Consider the following 22,767-nt stretch of genomic DNA (forward strand, 5'->3'; position numbering starts at 1 on the left):
GTATGATAAAATGTATACTTTAGTTTTTACAAAGAAAGATTACACTTGAATTGTTGTTGTAATTGTAACCTTTTTAATAAAAAAATATATTTACAAGGTAGATGTAAACAAACTATTAAAAGGTAAGCCTTTTCTTTAAATAATTTTTATTGTGTTTTATTAGTGACAAATTTGGGGAGAGGATAAAAATTCCAAAACTGAAAATACAGTATGAGAATTAACTGCACAATTACTAGACATGTTTTCCTTGGATATTATAGGCCAAATTGCAAGCACAATATGTGGAAAAATAAAAAAGAATTGAGATACTTCCAACTGTTGCTCTTGCATTCTTGTGGCTCAGTGACTCACCTGAATGAATGGCTAATTAAGTATGCAGGCCCCATTGTCTCCTCAGGTGTGAACCACTAAATATGCATATTTAAATATTAAATACGCCCACTCCGCATATTGCCTTTCCAAACAGAAAGTGCTTTGCAAAATTCAAATCAATGTATTGTGTTATGTGAATGATTAGGCAGGATGATTTTCACATCATTTTGAAGAAAAAACACTAGGCAATGACATCTATTAGACAAAAGTCTTATTGGCACATATTTAGTATGTGTTTTGTGGTCTTATTTCAGAAACTTTAGTTTTTAGTTTTTTCAATAACCACGCATAAACATTATTCTCTCAAAAATGCAGACATGTACATTCTTGTTGCTCACATATTATGGTAGCCCTGTTTGTGCTAAATAGTGTGTAATTTTTTTTTGCCATTAATATGTTTATAAGCAACTGAAAAAAGCACAAATGTCAGGGAATGTCAGAACATCTCAAGGACCCCAAAAACACCTTAGACCCCAGAGGGTTATACAGCTGGAATGTTAGCGAAAACAAGTTTGGCGTCATCTCAGGAGAAAATGAAATCGTGGTATGATAGGCATGCTGAGTTACGCAGGTTTAGCCAAGGGGACCAGGTGTTGGCTCTGTTTCCCGTAATTAGTTCTCCGTTTCAGGCAAAGTTTGCGGGCCCCTATACGGTTGTAAAGAAGGTGTCAGAGCAAAATTACATTATTGCAACTCCTGATCGTAGGAAAAGTACACAGCTTTGTCATGTGAATTTACTAAAACCTTATTTTACTGGTGTACTTCAGCCTTCTGCGTGTAGTGACCCTCCTTCAGTAGTTCAAGCTCATGCGGCATGTGTCGCGGTCTCTGCAGGTTCAGTTAAAGCTGACGATAGAGACATTGAAAAAACATTGGATGAGGTAGAAGAAATGTCTATAGGTGGTTTTAATAACTCGCAGACTTTGGCTGAATTGGAAAAACTGTTTGCTCATTTGCCGGTGGCACGTGCGGAGCAGTTGACAGAATTAATTAATCAGTTTTCCTGTTTATTTTCTGATTCGCCTACCTGCACGCATCTGATAGAACATGACATTGAGGTGGTCGATGGGAAACCAATAAAGCAGAGATTCTATCGGGTAAATACGGACAAACAAAAGCAAATGGAGGACCAGGTAAAATATATGTTGGAAAATAACATTGCTGAACCTAGTTTTTCTAGCTGGGCTTCTCCCTGTATACTTGTTCCTAAGTCGGATGGTACTATGCGTTTCTGCACTGATTTTCGTAGAGTTAATTCTGTTACCAAGCCGGATTCGTTTCCCCTGCCGAGAATGGATGACTGCATCGATCAGGTGGGGAATGCGAAGTTTGTCAGTAAGTTTGATCTCCTTAAAGGCTATTGGCAGGTGCCCTTGTCTAGACGTGCTCGTGAGATTGCTGCGTTTATTACTCCAAAGGGTTTATATTCGTATAAGGTGATGCCGTTTGGGCTTCGGAATTCACCTGCGACCTTTCAGCGTCTCATGAATCACGTTGTAGGTGACATGCAGGATTGCGCTGTATACCTTGATGATGTAGTCATTTATTCAAACACTTGGGATAGTCACTTAGAACGTATGCAGGAATTGTATTTCGCCCTCGCAAAGTGTGAGTTTGCGAGGGCGACCGTGACCTATCTTGGCCGAGTAGTTGGGCAGGGTCAGGTGCGTCCAGTGAATGCAAAAATTCAGGCGGTGGAACAGTTTCCAGTTCCAACAACTAAAAAAGAGTTGATGCGTTTTTTAGGCCTGGTAGGTTATTATAGAGCATTCTGTAGAAACTTTTCTAGTGTTGTGGCACCTCTCACTGATTTGTTGAGGGATAAAGTTAAATTTCTTTGGTCTCCTGTTTGTCAAAGTGCCTTCCAACGTGTCAAAACGCTTCTATGTACCGCTCCGGTGTTAGCGGCGCCGTGTTTGGACAGATCATTTAAATTGTATGTGGATGCGAGCCAGGTAGGGGCTGGGGCGGTCCTCATGCAGGAGGATGACTGTGGTATCGAGAGGCCGGTTAGTTTCTTTTCAAGGAAATTTAATCGTTACCAGGGGAATTATTCTGTGATCGAAAAGGAGACGCTTGCTTTGATTATGGCTTTAAAACATTTTGATGTTTATGTTAGTGGCAGTGCTCCTGTGGTGGTCTTTACCGATCATAATCCTTTGACCTTCTTAAATTTCTTGCAGTGTCCGAACCAAAGATTGATTCGATGGTCATTGTTTTTGCAGTCCTATTGTTTGGACGTTCGCTATGTGAAAGGAGTTGATAATGAAATTGCGGATGCGTTGTCCAGAGCGCCGCTAGGGTAATTGTTCTTTTGTTTCTACAGTTGTCTGCCTTTTCTGGATTCTTACAATTGCTTTTTAGGTACATCGATTACTGAACCAGAAGTAGGAATGAAAGATGCTGAGGAATGGAACAGTAATGGCTGGATTAAGTATTTATTCATTTATTTTTGAATGTTGGTTGGGGTAATTGTTTGGGCTTAAGTTGGAGTACTTGTTGTGGTCGGGTTTCCATTTGGGAACCCCTTTTTTATGGGGGGGAGTGTGACGGCCTGCATACCTGTCTTTGTTATTCTTTGTTTCAGTAGGGCGGGGCTGCGATCCTGAGGGTGAATGGAGGACACCTGTGTTTGGAGTTTAACGTCCTGCTAAAAGCTTCCTACTTCCTGCCTTTCAGGAGGAGAGAGTGGTTCTCTACTCGGCGTGTCTTCTCCTTTCTGTTTTTGTTATTGCCGGCATTTTGTGTTTAGGTTTGGTTCTGTTTGGTAAATAAATTGGTTATCTTTCTATTAAGTGTTTTTGTTTTACTTCTTTGTCATAAACTCCGAGCCGGGTTATGACAGAGTGAACTTTGATTTAAAATGCATCATATCGTAATATAAAATGTTGGTCATAATGCAAATAAGTGGCCTACGCACCTTATTAATGCAAAATGTATATTTCTGTCCCCCAAAGTCGAGCAGTCCTGCTTTGCGGCTTACAGTCTCAACAGCCCAAACATATGTGATGGCTGTATAAAAAAAACTAATATATATATATATATTTTTTTTTTCTAGCTTTTCTTTCTTCAAGTCTGATGAAAGAGCGAGAAACAAAGAGAGTCAAATATGTACAGACATCTTTGCAAAAACTCTCTCAGTAAGTGTCAGGACTATGACAAACAGATAAAACACATCTCCAGCTTCACTTCATCACTGAGAGTGTTTTTTCAGACTCTAGACATTATGGCTTTGTTCCAAAAGCTAGTGAGCTAGCTGCCTACATAGACAGCATTTTAAGATATCTTGAGCATAAATACTCATAAACATGCTGTCTTCTAAGATTACTTCTAAGCAAGATAATTGTTGATTATAAATGTACTCACAATGCATTCAATTCCAAAAGATTTTGTGGTTAATCAATGAGTTGAGTGTCTGAAGGATCATGTGACACTGGCGACTGCTGAAAATTCAGCTTTGCATGACATGAATAAATTACATTTTAAAATATATCACACTAGAAAACAGTTCTTTTAAATTGTAATAATATTTCACAGTATTACTGTTTTATATGATCAAATAAATGCAACCTTGGTGACTTCTTTTAAAAAAATAATCTCAAGCTTTTGAACAGGGGTTTATATAAAACAAAAATCATCATAATAAACATCAATATTACTTGCATATATTTTTAATAAAACACTGTACTTTTTTTTACAGATAATTATAGCTAATTAACGATATTGAGTTGTTAACATAGCAGCATGCTAATGCTGGTTACTGTATCTCTATTAATGTGACAAATAGAGTTGCTGTCTATGTAGTAGGGGTTGAATGACTTACGATTTTTTTAAGTCAACAATTATGTGATTAAAGTCGAGTCGACATCGACTAGTCGCTGATGACGTCAAAACGCTGTTTAAAACGTGCATTCACCCGATCAGTTTTGAGCGTACAGATGGTGTAATCAAACGTGTCTTATTACGGCATTCTAAAGGCTTATAACTACAAAAATGTAACTTGAATGTATATCAATAAACAGATCATTAACAGAACAAAACATAGTAGCCTACCTAGCCTAAAGCATGAATAGACTATGTAGAGTATTTGCCCAAACCATTGTAGTCCGTGTGAATGCCTGTTAAAAATAAATAAATAAAATGTTTTTGCCTTAACAATCTGCTATGAGCCCCAGGAGATTTTTGACGATTGCTTAGTTTATATTCCTGCCGCATTGTTCCAACAACACTGAGCTGAAATCCAGCTCCACATAAATGCACCATATACACCATTCAACATCAGACACAATAAGACATGCTTTTGAATGTAAATGTAAACTTAGTCAGGATAAATTAAGTAAAAAGTCTTAGCTAGTGTTTCCTTATCAAAACATAATTTGGCTTGAATAAAATGCATGTTCATTTTGTTTAGTTTCTGTGGTACAAGGCATAAACTAAAGACTACTGGCTATTTAATAAAAGACAAGCTCTTCGATATGTCCTGGACCAAGTTTCTGTGTAAATAATGTCAACACAGGAAAGTCAAACTGCACTTGTCAAGCCGTTTTATTGGGACAGTTTGGTCTCTGGATCTTGTGGGACATCTGCTCCTGTGAGACTTTCACCGTCTCTCTGTGTTTCGCACAGCTGTTCTGTCTAAATAATGCTGTAGGGAAACCATCGGACCTCACAAACACACACACAGCTGACACATTTTACATCTCTACCATCTTAATTTGGCATATGATCAGCATAGCTCAAGAAACTAATTCCAGACAGTCTGTTTAACCCAAAAGCAAAGAACAGGCAAACAAATGCAACTTGCGGTCACAGATACAATGAGTTAATTATCTGATAGGCTACTTTAATACAAAGAGATATGCAGTATGCATACTACAGATTTAAGCAACCTAAAGTTTTGTATTGCTTGCAGACACAGTAGTGATAGTTTATGTATTGCTCCTTGGAATCAAACCTATTGAATTTCATTCAAATCCCCTTTTTCTTTTTTAAATTGATGTGGCATTTTTCCTGAGGTCCCGTTCACTATAGAAACAATCTCCTGTGATGTAATTCACTAAAGCCTTGGAGAGTCTAATTTTCAAAACATTTGTCATTGAGCCTGCCGTCATTTGCATACTTCATAATTAGTGATAAAATTCTGCATTGCATTTGGGAAAATAAGATGCTGCTGGCATTTTGCATTTGGTCTTAAGGGGACGGTTGATTTGATAAGCAAAAACAGAGATGAATGAAGTACAGCCACCCAAATCCACTTTTAATGAGCATATTCATCTTTAAATTATATAATAATGGAATAGTTTCTCAATCCCCACTGAAAAAGGCCCTTCAGGTGCAGATAGAGAACACACCCATCTGAAGTCTCTTATGAAGCGCAGTCGCGACCTCTACTGGAAACGCGTGATATTACAAACACAACACGTGTTTGGATGCTACAGTATTTCACAGTGGTTTAGAGGTTCATTGTGCGTTTTGACGGTTAAATTCTGATTTGAATGAGAATAGGCTATCATATAGATTGAATTATCAGTAAATTAGTGGAAGCATTGTTAAACGGACAGTCATTTAAAGGCACAATATGTAACTTTTTTGCTTTAAAAATAGCAAAAATCACTATATCTAAGTTTTTTTTTGTTTTTTTTTTGTGTACTTACATTATCCCGACTGTTTCCAACAACTTTCAAACCAGGAGAAATTTGTAATTTAATTCGAAGACACGTCCCGTTTCTTTATTTCCGTTTTGTCGCTGTCAAAGTCGTCATATCTGCGTTGTCCCTAGAGCCCTCTGACAGTAACCAAGGCGACAGACGTGGACGACTGTTAGTTTGCAATGTCTATTTGCACGCTGTTGTTGTTTCGTTCAAACATTATGGACCATGGCAAGCAGACTTTGGATAAAAAAGGAGAACTAAACCGAGAATCAATATCAGGGCGGTGTTTTCGAGATGCCGAGAGCTCCCATAGACAGTATATAAACGAGAGCTCCACGTCCGAGACTTTGACCGCTCCTAAATGTACTTTATTAAACAGGTGAGCACATTTACATAAAACTAATCAATGTTATATAGTTCAGCAATGATAAAATGTTAGAATATGATCTGTATGTTATTCTACTGTTGATCTAGCTTACTGCTAGTCTCATACAGACAAACGTAACACAAATTTCAACACATTTAAATGCAGTTTAGTGTGATAGTGTAATGTTAGACCAAGTGAAACAGCGCTGCGTTACCTCACAAGTTTAATTTGTCTAATAAACTGACCTGTGAGTAGTAATTCTGCACTTGCGTGTAGTTCGGTAGAATGAAATGTCCATATTCCTTTTATATCCGCGGGACTCGCGTCGCGTGTGGAGCTGATAGCTGTCTCTAAGCAATCCCGACCTGCTTCATATCACAGTCATGATAAAAACATCAATGTATTTACTCATGCATAAACATTATTAGATCGGTCGGCTTTACGTTGACGACAAGATCCATAAATCTTAGCAAATGTTGCGTCATCATGCTACGCCTTTGTTATTGGAAGAGGTTAGCGACTCCTAGCGGCGAAAAAAATTACATACTGTACGTTTAATTGAATTTGCGTTCAACGGCTAACTGCTCACAAAGGTAGGCTAGTTGTATAGGAATAATAATAATAATGTGTCACAAGTTTGAGCCCAAACGTCACAAATGAAAATCATTTAGTCAGCCTCATGTTGTTCCAAACCTGTGGAAGTTCTGTCGTCTTTGGGACACAAAAGGAGGCTATTTAGGCTATTTATCATGATTAAACACTTTATCATGAATTTGAACGAGGACAGCGTTGTCTAGCTCATCTCATCTCATACATTAACTTTGTGTTGTAATAATAATAAAATAATTCTATCCCTATTCAAATAAAAGTAAACTAAATTGCTTCTGCAGCTCGCAGATCTAATGCATTCAAATGACGCCTTTAGACATAGTCATAGGCCTATGACACATTAGGCCTTTATCATTTTTGGGTGAAATATTGCTTTATGAAAATGCTTATTAAAAAGAATGTTTTATGCATATGGCTTGAGTTACATTACAGACAGGTTCGTCCCAATTCACGTAGCCTACTTGTCGTTTTAAAAATGACATTAAACACAATACAATGCGCACTATTTTACAGAAACACAAAATGATATCAATTACCCTCAAACCGGCTGACTAAATCTCACAAATGTTGATATTCAGATGAAATGACAAAATTAAAAATAGCCTACTAGTGTAGCCATTCATCAAAAGTGGTGAGATGAGATTTTGTACCATCTATAGAGAAAAAAATAAAGGTGAGGGGGTCATCATTTTACCACGTTACCCTACACTTGACTACACTGTTGAGTACATAGTGCATTTATAGTGTAGGCTATGTGCATTGGGTTCAGTGTCTCATTTGGGAGGGGACACTCTTGTTCTCGGCTGTTACGAACCTCTTACTCAAGAGGTAACATTGAGGTCATGATAAAAATTAGGTGTGATTGGGCTGGCAAGAGACAACACGTAAGAAGTAATGCGAAAGAAAGATCATTTATTATACATAAGTGAAATAATTATACAAAAAGATGGATAATAATAATAATAATGGTGAATATAAGCAAGGAAAAAAAGATATCAGATAAATAAATAACCCAAGAGAAAAAAGGGACGCAATTAGTGAAGCCAAAGAAATGAAAAGAACAAAACAAAACTCATTCTAACTTGTAATTAAACGAACCTCTAATCTAACTAATAAAAATAAAATAAAGGAAAAAACAAAATCTTCATCGTCAAACGCCCTAACTTAATTACTCTAACTAACAAATACAAAACATACAGAGGGTGGCATTCACTGGGGTATCTACATCGAGTTACCTAGGTGTTGTTTTATGTAAGTCACGTGACATTTAACCTGTCCACTTTACTCTTGGTCGAACAACGCCATCAAAAGGCAGAAAGAAAACGTAAATGGAGACCTATCAAAACAATATTCAAAACGAGATGGCAACTAAAAACAACAGGGTTACAAAGGTTACAGAGAGAGAAAGAGAGAGAGACGCACAACCACAGGGACGTAACATCGGCGGTTCCAGCTGTTCTTATATGACAGTAACTGGTTGCTGCAGTGCTGTACATGTTTTTATGATGCTTTCTGCTCACCAGCTGCTGAGAAACTCCGCCAGAAACAGCACTGAGACGAGAGAGAAAGAGAGACTTTTACATTGTTAAGGTGCTTCTCATGATAGACTTAGTGAGCAAAACATGATACATCATATGATACAGTACACCTGGGCTAGTTGGAGTATATTAATAATATTTATTAATTCCATCTTCCAAAATACAATTCCAAGATAATCACATTTTGTAATAACTGTTGATTAATGCCACAGTGACAAAGAAATTATTTTCAACCAATAATGAAATTAAAAGTGTCACCATTTACTCACATAGCCTAGACATTCAACCTAACATGTACATTAGTGTTTCACAGGAGGAGGAAAGTTATACAAGTTTGAAACTGACTATTTACATTTTGCGGTGAACTATTTAAGGCAACAGTCAACTATAACTATACAAACAAGGATATTTTCATAAATATCATCTTGGGGCAAGTTTTTTGTGTTTTTGTTATTTTATGTAACTCTTTCATTTCTGTTGACCAAAACAATGGTTTTATGTTTGTAAAAAAAAAAAAAAAGTATTTATAATTTTTTACATTATTTCATTAATTTTATTATCATTAATATTTCAAACTAATTTATTATTCTTAAATTAGTGTAACCCCCCAGCAGCACAGTGTTTGTACGGCAGGCAGAGAGTCTCGCTATGTATTTTTCAATCACATTATGAAACAAATGTTTTCCTCCAAAACACGTGCCACAATTATTGGCACCCCTAGAATTTTTTTTTGAGTAAAATATCTCTAAAGTATATTTCCATTCTTTAGCATACCAGGGTGACTAGGAACATGAAATTGTATAGCTATGACTTCTTGTTTCACAGAAGTATAAATATGATGAAACGCAAAGGCCAGATTCCCTTAATCATCCATAACATTGAGTAAAACCAAAGAATATAGTTCTGGAGAGATTCTGTATGGAGGAATGGTCTCTGATCTCTTGTCAGGTGTTCTCCAAACTCATCAGGCATTATAGGAGAAGACTCAGAGCTGTTATCTTGGAAAAAGGAGGTTGCAAAAAGTATTTAATAAAAGGGTGCCAATAATTATGGCCAACGTGTTTTGGAGAAAAGCATTTATTTCATAATGTGATTAGTCTGTAATCTGTACCTCTGCAGTCCATTCAGATGAATGTTGTAACACTTCCAGACTTTCGAAGAAAGATGGACACATTAATATCACGTTTGTTTTCACTCTCGTCGCCCTCTGCTGGGCAAACGGCGAACAGGAGAACAGCTGTTCAACAGACCTTATTCACAGCAGCGCCATCTTTGATTTTTAACGGAAATGAAAGCCAGTGGGGGATGGACGTACATCTCTTCAGTGGGTTCTTTATTTAATGTGTTATTGGATTGTTCTGCTGACGAAACACTGCAAAAATATCTTTCCAAGAAATTTCAGAAGACAAAAATTTCAACATAAGCTGAAGTGATCTAGAAGCTTTATACAGCTTTTTACAGCAGACGCCATTGAAAAATATCCCTAGTGCTGACGTGAAAAAAAAAGGCAGGAAAAACTCCAACAACCCAACAGAAGAACAGAAGCTTGTCAAGAACAATAAAACATTTATATCTCCCTGCTGAAACCCCCCCCCCCAGATAAAACCAGTCTAAGCCTAGGCTGGTTTTAGCTGTTTTTTGTCAGCAGGGATGTTTACATTTATTTTTGCCATGATCAGTTCTGGGATTTTTCAAATAAAACTAGTTGGGACATGAAATTTTGATTTGCGTTTAAATTATTGCTTAGAAGAAAGCTTGGAGTGATACGGGAGACATAAAACTAGCACACATTTGCATGAAATCCTTTGCCTGTGACAGCGCTCAAGTGTACAGTGTAATGTGTCATTATACAAATATACCTGACCGCAGAAGATAATGACAAAAACCTGTAAAATGAGACACTGTGGCATCCAAACCCGATCCACATCGCAAGAGTCCAAATAAACAAAATCACTGCAGAAATGGGAAAATTTTTATTTATGCATTTCACGAATCCAAATGTTCAGACCAGAATTTAATTCCATCTTTTTTTTCCAACATAAAAACATTACAGCAAATGTTTTGCAGGGAAATGTGTTCAAAAACATAACCGCTGTGAAATTAAAAATCTAAAAAGGGCAAATGTTTCGGTTGTCTGAAAGCGCACAGTAGGTCCTCGTGTTTCGGGTGGACAGTGGTACATACTTGTAAACGTATGGAATGTATTTATTTACTGTACAGACACGCAGGGACAAACCCTGCAGAAGAAACAACATGATTTGTGCTGGGGAAACACCCAATTTATTTTATAGAGAAAAATAAAACATACTAAAATTATCTACACAAATCCTTTTTGTAATATATTTTTCACCCGCCTTTAACTTCCCTTTTAAAAACTCAACGTCTCTAAAAAAAGCGAGTTAAAACAGTAACTTACATGATTCTTCAACACTCTTCCTCTCTCAATATTTTCTTGTTTCATTTTGTTGCATTAAAGATTATGAGGAAGCTTTGAAAATGCTGCATTATTACATTCAAAATCAACGTTAATAGCACAGCATGTTCATGACCATATGGGTGAATCTCATGAAAACCTGTCCGGTCACATTTCACCGTAAAATCAAAAGAAAAAAAACATACTAATAATAGTAGTGTGCATAACGAAAAGGTAGCCTGTTATAAGATGTTTTTGTATTGTGACATACTTTTCATAATAAATAAGCATATTTTTGTCCCAAAATGCCATTACAAAAAAAAAAAAAAGTATGTGTGTGTGTGTGTATGTATGTATGTATATATATATAAACTTTTTTTTTTAAATAAAATTACTTTTGTGTGTGTGCGCGCACGCGTGTGTGTGTATATATATACACTTTTTATTTAATAAAATTACTTTTTGTGTGTGTTTATATATATATATATATATATATATATATATATTTAACATATATTTTTACATCTCATATAAGTTTATATATATATATATATATATATATATATATATATTTATTTAATATATATTTTTTACATCTCATATAAGTTTATATATATATATATATATATATATATATATATATATATATATATATATAGATAGATAGATAGATAGATAGATAGAGAGATAGAGAGAAACATTTTAAAGGACATTTTAAATGTGCATAAAAATTAACTTTTTTTCTTTCGATTTTGGGGTGAAACGACGTGGCCATGTTCTTGACTGTGTTCGTGAGGTTCACCCTCGTACACTTGGCCCCGTTTTAAGCGTGGAAAAAAAGCACTGCTGGGAGTTCAGGACTCACTCCAGTAACTCTGGCACGATGCAGCAGATCCGTGTGGGAAGTAACAGCGTGTGGCACTACCTCTTAAAAGACAACAGCCTAAACGAGTGAACAGCATCTGTGCTATTCGGGCTCAAGGCGCACATGCATCCAGCTCTGGGCCACGGATGAAATGTGTGTTGTGTTGGCAGACAATCATAAGCAAAGCCATGCGATGGCAATGTAACAATCTGAATAAAAATGAAATGAAAATTGAAGAAGAAAACAAAAAACAGCTTTTATACTGCCGTTCTATTTCAGTCTAACTCCCAAATCCCAGAATCCCACGCATGCAAGACCTGTTACATATAGAAACACAACAGCAATATAAATCAGCCCTCGTCAGTCTATCAGACCAAGGCTATAAAAATAGAATAAGTGTTTCAATCATTTACTGTTTCAAACGTCTTTACATATATTTGTTTTGTAAAAAAATTGTGCCCATCATGCTAAACCTTGCTATAGCACTTTAATATACCTCTCAGTTTTACAAGGTCAAATACAGTCTGTGAGCTCTTAAAGTTTTAATAGTTTTTTTTTCTCCTGTGTTTGTAGTATTAAAAGTAGCATGAAAAGTGTCATTACAACAAAACCCTGTGGCTACACACTGAAACTCCTGACAGAAACATTCAGCAGATCAACATCTCAGTCCTGTTTCCCTCATGTGTTAATCTAAGACCATTGCTAATTAGTGTAATTCAGTCATATACATGCTGGTTTGGATTGTTTTCAAAGGCTCACGGTTGAATCTCACGCAAACATGCCACACTTCACCCAAAATATATATTTTCTTTTGCCTAAATGAAGCCTATTTCTTTCTCCTAAACATTTTATTTATTTGAATTGTGACATTATTTTCAGAACAATTAAGCTCATTTCCTCCCTAAATTCTCATTACATTGAATGCGCTTGGAAGGTTTTTTTTGTTTTTGTTTTTTAATAATCATTATTCAATATTATCATTACTGTAATACAGTAAAACTATGACTATACAATGATTTATATTTAAATTCACATAAGTTAAATCTATAAATGTAATTTAATTTAATAAATTAAATTAAATGTATAAATACTTTACAGTTTAAATAATATTTAATCATCATGTTTTTGCGCTGCCGTAATTTGTTTCGATTTTCATGAAAATAATGTCACAAAATTGCCCCGATCCCCGATCCCCCCCCCAAAAAACGCTTTAATTTCTTAAGTATAATATCTTGTTTATTTCATTTCAGGGTGAAATGTGACCCAGACAGGTTTAGTGAGATTTAACCATCAGCCTCTGTAACGTGAGCTTGGGTAGTTTTGGCCAACTCTCATTCCCACATCACTTGAGAGTCAATCATAATAATAATAATAATAATAATAGTAATACAAAAAAACACCACCCATAATAGTTAAAGATATTAAAGTGTAAAACTAACTGTTAAAACGAAAGAAATATTGCTTCAAAGAAGTCTCTGGACATGCTTCTCTGTCCCGTCAGTCGTCTCTTCTCCCCCTCTGTTGTCTGAAGGCTGGTTTGGGGTTTGAAGAGCGGTGTGTTCACAAAGCAGGTAGTGTGTGTGTGAGTGTGTTACCGTTACAGAACCGTTCAAGGGTCTCTCTAGAGCAGAAAGGAGTCTTAAAGATCTCTGGGGCTGTTGGGAGGAGATTCCTTGCGATTGGCCCGTTCACAGCTCGGTCCTACAGAGCGAGAGGAGACGCAGTGCTGGGACTGGTTGGGGTCGTGCTGGGGGAGGGCGTGTGCTTTGGGGGAGCCAGATCGAGGAGGGCGCGAACCGTCCCGGCCACCTGAGCCAAACCTCTCTCTTCCAGGATGTGCAGGGGAAGACACAGCTGGCTCTGCGGCCGTAAACACACACACACAGCAGGGGCGAACAAAAAAGGGACAAAAATGGTGTGTCAATGGAGAAACAAAATTATAAAAATCAATATAACTTAAAATAAATGATTACAATGGATAAACTCAAATAAAGCAGATAATGTACTACTAAGGAAGGACTTAAATCAAAATGGCCGTTGGAAACTGTAAAGAAAGATGAAGGAGACGAAGATAGATGGAAAAATCATTCAAAACCTGCTAGACAGAAACCTGTCTGTCACAAACCAGGAACTAACCGGCGAGAGTATTATTAGTAGTGGTTGTTATTGCACATGCTTTGGGTTAGTGAACTGAGCCAACTCCTAAAGCTAAAGATCAAATCATGACACTGTCCCCTGGTTTCACAGACAGGGCTTAAGACTAGTCCTAGACTAAAATGTAAGTCTGAGCTGTTTCCACTGAAATAAACTTGCACTGACTGATCTTAAAAATATATCAGTGCCTTTTTAGTTTTAAGATGCACATCGGTAATGTTTTTTTCTAAGCATGTTTATAAAAATTACTTAAATGTCCTAATTGATCTATGGTCTAATCCTGGCTTAGTCTAAGCCCTGTCTGTGAAACCGGGCCTGTATGTGCTAAAAACATGAACCATATATCAAATTGAGGTTCAATCTACACTACAGGCCAAACGTTTGGAAAAATTCAGATTTTCTAATGTTTTTGGAAGAAGTCTCACCAAGACTGCATTTATTTGATCAAAAATACAGTAAAACAGTAATATTGTGAAATATTGTCCAGTCTTCAGTGTCACATGGTCCTTTATAAATCATTCTAATATACTGATTTGATGCTCAATTATTATTCATTATTGTTGGTACTCAACGTTGAATGATGGTTCTTTAGCGGCTTAATATTGTTGTGGAAAACGATACTTTTTTCCATGATACGAAGTCCAAGTTTCAAATCAATTCTGTTCTTTTGAATTTGAAATCTTTTGTAACATTATAAATCTCTTTATTGTCACTTGAGCAATTTAGTGCATCCTTCTTGACTAAAAGTATTATTATTATTTATTTTTATCTTACTGACCCCAAAACTTGAGCGGTAGTGTATCACCGTGTCCACAATAATATTAAGCAACAATATTATTATTGTTTGAATTGATCATAAGAAATGCGAATGAAGACTGGAGTAATGATGCTGAAAATTCACATTTGAAAATCTACTCAAATAGAAAACAGCCATTTTAAACTGTAATGAAATTTCACTGTTTTTACTGTCTTTTAGATCAAATAAATGCAGCCTTGGTGAGCATAAAAGTCTTTAAATCCAGTAGTGTATAAGCAATCAGACTTATTTTCACCTGCTAGACAATCCAGAACATGCCAGCCAAGCATTTACCACTGCAGCACCACACTACCCAACATAAACACACAACTAAACTACTGATGAAACACACATCTACAGTGGATACTTGAGTTTCGATTTTATTGTAGAAAAGCAGAGGAGGACAAGTCAGACTGTAGGAAAATCAGGCAATATGGCACACAAATCTGACAGACACAAACGCTTACACACTCTATGTGACCGGTGTTGTATTTCCTATGCGTGTTAGGATTATATTACACTGTATATTAATTAACAACAGGTATACTGGTTGACAAGGACTGTTATTTCAGTGAGTAAACTGTGTTCTGGTGCAAGACTGACAAGATGCTTGATAACTGTAGCGTTAAGAGCGGATAGCGAGATGTTTTCTAGCAATTTAAAGGGTTAGTTCAGCCAATAATTACAATTCTGACTAGGGATGGGGCCGATCCGATCCAGTATCGGTATCGGACCGATACCAGCTTAATTCACGTATCGGATTTTCCCGATCCAACCTGCGGAGATATCCGATATCCATGAGTCATGTCTGTTGTCTGCTGAAATGACTCCAAAAGTGATTCCCGCCGGCTAGTCTGCTAGCTGACTGCAAACTGCGGAATGGATTTCCTGAACGGAGGCGCGGCTCTATAGAGCTGGTAAGTCCCGCCCATCCGTAAAACCCCACTGGACCTCTAGGTTGAAAAATCGTCAATGCAAGTGAATGTGAGAAAATAATTATTTTCTGGTCCCGTTTGAATTGTGCCATGAATGTGAACATATGTTGTCTGTGAATTTTTTATATAATTTTTCATGTTACGAGTTTGACAGTATATTGTATGATTCTTTGGCTAGCAGTTGTGGAAAAGACATAACGAGAAAGACTACATCCCGTCACCGCATAACACATTTTCCCTCCACTTGTCAAATCACGGTGCTAATGCTGCGATAATCTATGGAGACAGATCGAGATGCCTGTGTGTTTTGTACCCAAATGTCACCATTCAAACAACATGGGCTGTTCTTTCTTCAGATTCCCGTCTGATGTAATCGAAAGCAGCGAAGAGTTGTAGTCCACAAAGTGCTCTCACACAAAGTCTAACTGTATCAAACTTCTACCCGCTAAATTGTAGCATTCTTCACACGAAAAATTATATTAAAAATTCACAGACAACATATGTTCACATTCATGGCAAAATTCAAACGGGACCAGAAAATTATTATTTTCTCACATTCACTTGCATTGACGATTTTTCAACCTAGAGGTCCAGTGGGGTTAGCAGAAGGGGCGGGACTTACCAGCTTTATGAGACACGCCCCCACTCAGAAAATCCATTCCGCAGTTTGCGGCTAGCCAACAACGTCCGCTGTGTGGAAATACTTCACACTGGAAACACCGCAGAGCAAGACAGCGAAATGCAATGTTTGCAAAGCCGTAATTCAGAACTCTTTGAAACTCTCTCGCGTCGTACAACACAACGAACGCAATCAAACATTTAAAAAAGCACCACGTTACTGTGCGTTCACACCAAACGCGAATAGCGCGTCAAATTCGCGTCTACCGCGTCTAGTTGGACGCTTGAATATATTGAATCCATTCGCACGTCCAGAGCGAAATTGACGCGCGTAAAAAGCAAAAGTTTGAAGCGAAATTGACGCGCGTTTGAGGCGAAATCCGCTTGTCTATTTGCATGATGGGTGATGTTGATCGAGCATTTATCGAGAGTTACCGCTTCTGAGCGAGGATCACCCTTCAGATAGTGTGTGTGTAAGATGTTTACACTTGCACTTATTTCAAGACTCAAGTATTTGACATTTTGGGAATGTAATAAATATTGACATGACAATCAATTTGAGACCCTTACAGTTGCATATTTGTTTTCAGAATGGTATTTTTCCTGTTAACAGGATTTTCTGTTTTTCTGACTTCCTTTTCTGACCTTATACTTACCTCAAGTTGCCTTTTGGAAAATGCATACATATGTACATATCATACTTGCCTGTTGAGAGATGTTTATTTCAGCATCATATAAAATAAACAATAATGATAATAATAATAATAATATTAAAGCAAACACAGCTCTGGTATTGGAATAGTATCGGTATCGGAATAGTATCGATATCGGCCGATATCCAAATTCAGGTATCGGGATCGGATCGGAAGTGAAGTGAAAAAATGTGGATCGGTGCATCCCTAATTCTGACATTATTTACTAAGTAATAATTATTTTACTAAGTCGTTTCAAATGTATGATTTACTTTCTTCACAAAATGTGATGTTAAAGTTGTGGCTGCTTTTTTCCACATAATGTGAGGCCATTCCTTGAAACATAATACATTTTTGTGCAAATAATTCTTAAAGCCTTCATGAAAATTCATGAAAGTGTTTGTATTCATATGAAAATATAATACTTTTATCTATTTTTTATTTTTACAAACTGAACACACTGCAATTTGATAACACTATTTGCCATTTATTAATATTACAACAATAATGCAATATTACAATTGATTAACCAATTAGTCACATGTAAAAATACATTTGACTGATAAACAAAAACTGAAACCTTTTACAGGCATATGGCCAAATAATTCCTTTTGCATTTATGTAATATATTGGAACCAAATCTGAAAAGGTAGTCAAGAAGTTCCCACAGCGTTCCAGTAAACGCAATTCACTTATTTGTAATTTTTGGGTGGGATTATGCTAATTATGAATGAGCAGCCTAGTTAAAAATGATTGGAATTTATTAACATACGCATGATTAACTATCAAATCTGAAGTCTACAAAGCGTTTGTGAATCCAGAGGAGAGTTTTTGGAAAAGTCCATTTTACACACAAATGACTCCAAATTTATTTATATATTATTGAAAGGTATATGAACGAACATAAATTAGCTCAGGGACTGCCAGGCTTCAAAAAAGAACATCTCATATTAGTAGTTCATATAACATGCACTGTATTACTTAAAAGGATAGTTCACTTAAAAATCAAAATTAAGTAATTTAATCACCCTGGTGTTGTTCTAATATCGTATGCCCTTCTTTCTTTTTCAGACCACAAAAGGAGAATTTAAAAGAAAAATGTCCTGTATCAAGCTTTGAAAAAAGACGCAAAAGTATCACAGAATGATCCTATTCAACATGTGTCGTATATTCCAAGTGCCCGGGGTATACGATAGGGTTTGGTTTGGATTATCTATCGAAAATCCTGGCTTTGGCCTTTGGTCTTCTTTGTACGACTGCATGTTCATGTGACTATTAGCGCCATAGTTCACACACGCTCGCCCAGGAAAAGCACACATTGTTTTTTGTGTCGCATTTTGATTAATTTCTTACTTTTTTTTTAGTTTTAAAAACTTTTTGGAATATATGACATGGGAACATTTTGTGATACTTTTGCATCTTACGATGGTGGTCGCCATGCACTATCATTATAAGGACATTTTTGACATCCCCTTTTGTGGTCTGATAAAGGAAGAAAGGCATTAGAACAACACCAGGGTGAGTAAATATAATGACTTCATTTTCATTTTTAAGTGAACTATCTTTTTAATATGCAATTAAGGCAGGATGTTCTATGGTGCCCTTGCTTTGTCATTTTTGGTTCTTAAAGGCTCCCGTCCCTATTCACTTTTGTATGGAAAAGAGCAGCTCAGACAGTATGCAAAATTTCATACAGGTTTGGAATGACAACTCAAGCAACTCATACAGGTTTGGAACGACATAAATGTGAGTAAATGTTATTTTTGGAGAACCATTGTGTTAACTGTGAGATGGAAGACATTGACACACACAGTAAGGCACAAAGGGATAAAACAGGGAGTTTAAGGTTTGGCATCCTCCACACTGTCTTATTCATTCAAGGAAACCCTCACAGAAACACAAAGCCACACAAAATACTCATCCACTTTAGCAGACTTTGGGAAAATGTGCAGCAGAACTAACATACAAAGGGCTCGTTCACAGAGCAGTCAGCTTGTTCTGTCGTCTTGTTTAAGGCTGAATGGGGAAATCCACCCATTTTTGTGCTTTTTGATGAAGCTTTGAATTTTTCTATGGAAATGTGCTCCCTACACACACACACACACACACACACACACACACACACAGACATAAACACTCTCAATTGACCCTTTGCTAAGCCCTGCCTTAGAACGTCACTGACCACACCTTAGCAACTATTGCCATTTATCAACCATGAAATGAGGTTTACTGTGATAATGTACACTACTGTCCACAAATTTGGTGTCAGTAAGATAAAAAAAAAGGATGCAATTGATCAACAGTGACAGTAAAGACATTTATAATCAGTGTTGGGGGGGGGGGGACACATTACAAGAAACGAGTTACGTAATCAGATTTCTCTTTTCAAGTAACTAGTAAAATAATACTTTTAAATGTATAACAAAATACAAGTAACGCAAGTTCCTTTGTTTTCTAATTTATTCTCTGACATCTCTCCTGTCCCAAATATTTAGCATAAATCAAAATTATTTCCAGTCCATGTAATAGGCTACCATTCAATCCATTTGTCCCACCTAAAGAGTACGCTTTACTGCAATTCGCATGAATGTTATTTGAAAGCTTGCCTGAGCGAGCAACATTACACAAAGGGGTCAGACAGAGCTTAGCAAAGTATCAATGATGTGCACTAGAACACTAAACGTGCATAAACACTGGCTATCCTGTAAATCTGCTCATTTGTGCACAAAAAAACCCAATTGACTGTTTTAGTGCAGTGATCAATATGGAAGCGTGATTTAACAGCTTGGCACCAGGTGGCAGTAGAGAACACATAGCAGCGACATGATTGACAGGTAGAAAAGGGCGAATCCAGCCAGCTGGGTCGAAGGGGCGGAGCGAAGGGGAGGCGGTCCCAGGGAGAGCAAGGCCTCAACCAGCCTGAACACACAAACAACCTCCCCTTTCAGCACGTCGCCCGCTGAACACAAACTATCCTGCCCGCAGAGAGGAAGATGAACATGAGTGTTCAAATAAAACACAATGAGAGGTTGATGGGATGTGAGATGGTTTTAAAATGGAAGGGAATTGGGGGAGAGAAAGAGAAAGAGTTAGTGGTATTAGCTCTTAAACTTTTAGAGCATTAGAGGAAACAGCAAAAGATGTTAAAGGAGACATATCATGCTTTTAAATTGTTCCTTTTTACATATAAATCATACATTTGTAGTCTATATAAAGCGGAACTGCAATGCTTGGGTCTGAATTCTTCATTATTATAGCTCCACAGGCCCCTTTTCTACCCCTTTTCTGATGTGCATCTGAGAGCAACTCGTTTTGGTGCGGTCTCTTTAAATACAATTGAGACACTTCATACCCCGCCCCCTCTCCAGGTTGCAGAGGTTCAACTCCACCCCGTTCGGCCATTTTTGTAGTTTGATAGCAGAGATACGATTATCTAGCGGCACAGAAACTTTTTATTCACACGTTATTAACAAAATGTCAACAACGGAAGACTTGTCCAGCCAGCCTTACATGTTCGAGCCAGAGTCGGAGCCGGAGCAAGATGAAAATGAAGACGACGAACCTGTAGAACAACGTCTTCATATGGATGTATCGCACTGGTGTGTACTGTATTTACTAGGGGTGTAACGATTCGTTTTAACAACGATTCGATTCGATTCGCGATTCATGGTTGTCGATACGATTCAAGGACGATATTGGTTCATTTAGAACGATCCGATCCGAAACGATTCAGTGACTTGAAATCGATTCAGTAACTTTTTAGCCAAAAATTCTTGTAAGGGAATCAGGTATCAATTAATTATAGATATAAACAAACAAGTAAACAACAATTAATGTAAAATGCATTCACATTTTATTTTAATAAGTAGGACTGAACGATTATGACAAAAATGATAATTGTTGATTATTCCCTTGAAATTGTAATTGTGATTATTAATTACGATTATCACAACATAGAATGATGTTTTGAATAGTTTGGCCATGGGACCCACATTTCCGCATGGTCATCAAGCCGCGACCCACCTTTTTAGGAATTATATAAGCCTATTATAATACATTTGTTTACACAAAAATTGTTGACACACAAGTTCTGTCCCCCTTTACTTAACAATTTTTTTTTAAGAATATGACAAATACTGATAGACAGTAGGCACTGCGAGGTTAAGCTATTAAATAGCAGTCCCAAACTAGTTTTTGTTAATACAATCTTGGTATGAGCCACCACAGTCATATAAAAATATACAAAACCAGTAAGTGGCATTTTGTTATGGAAACAAACAACAATTAGGCTACCATGTGATACACAATACTTAGAAGAACTGGTAAAGAAACATGGAAACTGCTCCTGATAAACAGCAACACAACATGACGTACCAATAACGTAATTTATTGGTATTTTACTTTTATTTCTTAACTTACTAATTTACGACGTTGCATGCTCGTATTTCTTTTGCGCTTTAGTGAAGTGATACAGCGCGCTCCACCGCATTTGCGCGTGCAATTGAAGAGTGCGCGCTACTGCAGTACAGCGGCTGAGAGGACAGGACAGTCCGTTTTTCTGAGGTGAGAGACTTTGCGCTGCTAGCTTGTTGTCTTTGCGCTGCTGCTGGCGCGTCACGCATGGCGACGACGACACAGATAGGCAGACTGAATCGAGTAACGTTTAACGCCTTTATCATTAAAAGTGCAAAGAAAAAACATCCATATAAAGTCTAACGTGCTTAAATCCAATGCGCTATTTCCTAGTATCGATACAATCGATTCATTACCTTTTAAAACGATATTAGATCGATATATGTCGTCCGGAAGGCCAACTTGCCGAGCACAGATCGATCCAGTTGGATCGTAGGAATATAAATCGATACATCGATGTAGTTGATGAATCGTTACACCCCTAGTATTTACACATGAAACTTTGGTCTTCCGACCTTTTACCACCGTGTCGATTTATTTCGATTAATATGTGCGAGGGAGAGAGAGCAAGACAGCGTCTAGTTTGGAGACGGTGATGTCTTGTTTACACTTTCGCCTGGCTCTGAAGAGAGAGAGAGAGCGCGCGTGCGACCGGGTCTCTCTCTCTGCTCGTTCTTTCAGTTAAACATGCGCCCTTGTCACAAGCGCGGCAGTTTATCTACATTAGACGGTGTAATGAAGCGTGTGGGTTACTACATCCAACAACCGAACATTTTAACTTACCCTCTCGTAACTTCTGCATCCTTTAGCTTGGACTACAAAATTGCAGCGAGAAATAAAAATGGCGGATTGCTCGAAGTGTTGGGCCGGAAGTCAATGTCCTTATTTGGCAGTTCCGCTGCAAATACTGTGACGTAATAGTTCAAAAAACGTCATAGATAACAGAAAAATCGGAACAGGATGAAAAATATGACCAAAACAGAAAATAAAGATATCAACGAAGCACCTGAAGAGAATAATTTCATATTTTCTGTACTTCTAAACACTCCAAATATACAACAAAATGCATTTAAGGGCTAAAAAAGTGCATTTGGCATGATATGTCCCCTTTAAAAGCCCAGTTAGTTTGAAGAAAACACGAAACGTCATGTGTTTGAGAAGCCATTTCTTAATTTGATTTATAAAGATTAAAAACTCTTTTTCCATGAAAAAGGAAACAGCTTGAAGTGTAGGAGACCAAGTCTACCTGAGGAACTCCAATTCTGCGGCACGCCTCTAGGAAGTTCTCCACATTTCGTCGACACTTGGCCATTGTCAGTTTGGGCTGGAAAGAAAAAGAAAAGA

At 37.1% G+C, this 22,767-nt stretch overlaps 1 protein-coding gene across 5 annotated transcripts in view; it reads right to left on the reverse strand.

Annotated features, from left to right (window-relative positions):
• Window positions 1-11,585: 11,585 nt before the first annotated feature.
• Window positions 11,586-22,767, reverse strand: part of lrch3 (leucine-rich repeats and calponin homology (CH) domain containing 3) — a 43,157-nt gene continuing 31,975 nt past the window's right edge. For 3 of the 5 annotated variants that reach the window (XM_084408991.1, XM_084408992.1, XM_084408989.1), the window contains 2 exons: window positions 22,670-22,747; window positions 16,299-19,985 (listed from right to left, as the gene is read on the reverse strand). In XM_084408991.1, coding sequence (XP_084265117.1) covers window positions 19,788-19,985; window positions 22,670-22,747 — 276 coding nt within the window. In that variant the 3' untranslated portion in view covers window positions 16,299-19,787. Of the gene's footprint in view, window positions 13,676-16,298; window positions 19,986-22,669; window positions 22,748-22,767 lie in introns of those variants that run through there. The other 2 variants (XM_084408993.1, XM_084408990.1) reach the window with 1 other exon arrangement.

Source organism: Rutilus rutilus (genome assembly GCF_951802725.1).
Source record: "Rutilus rutilus genome assembly, chromosome: 5".
Lineage (NCBI taxonomy): Eukaryota > Metazoa > Chordata > Actinopteri > Cypriniformes > Leuciscidae > Rutilus > Rutilus rutilus.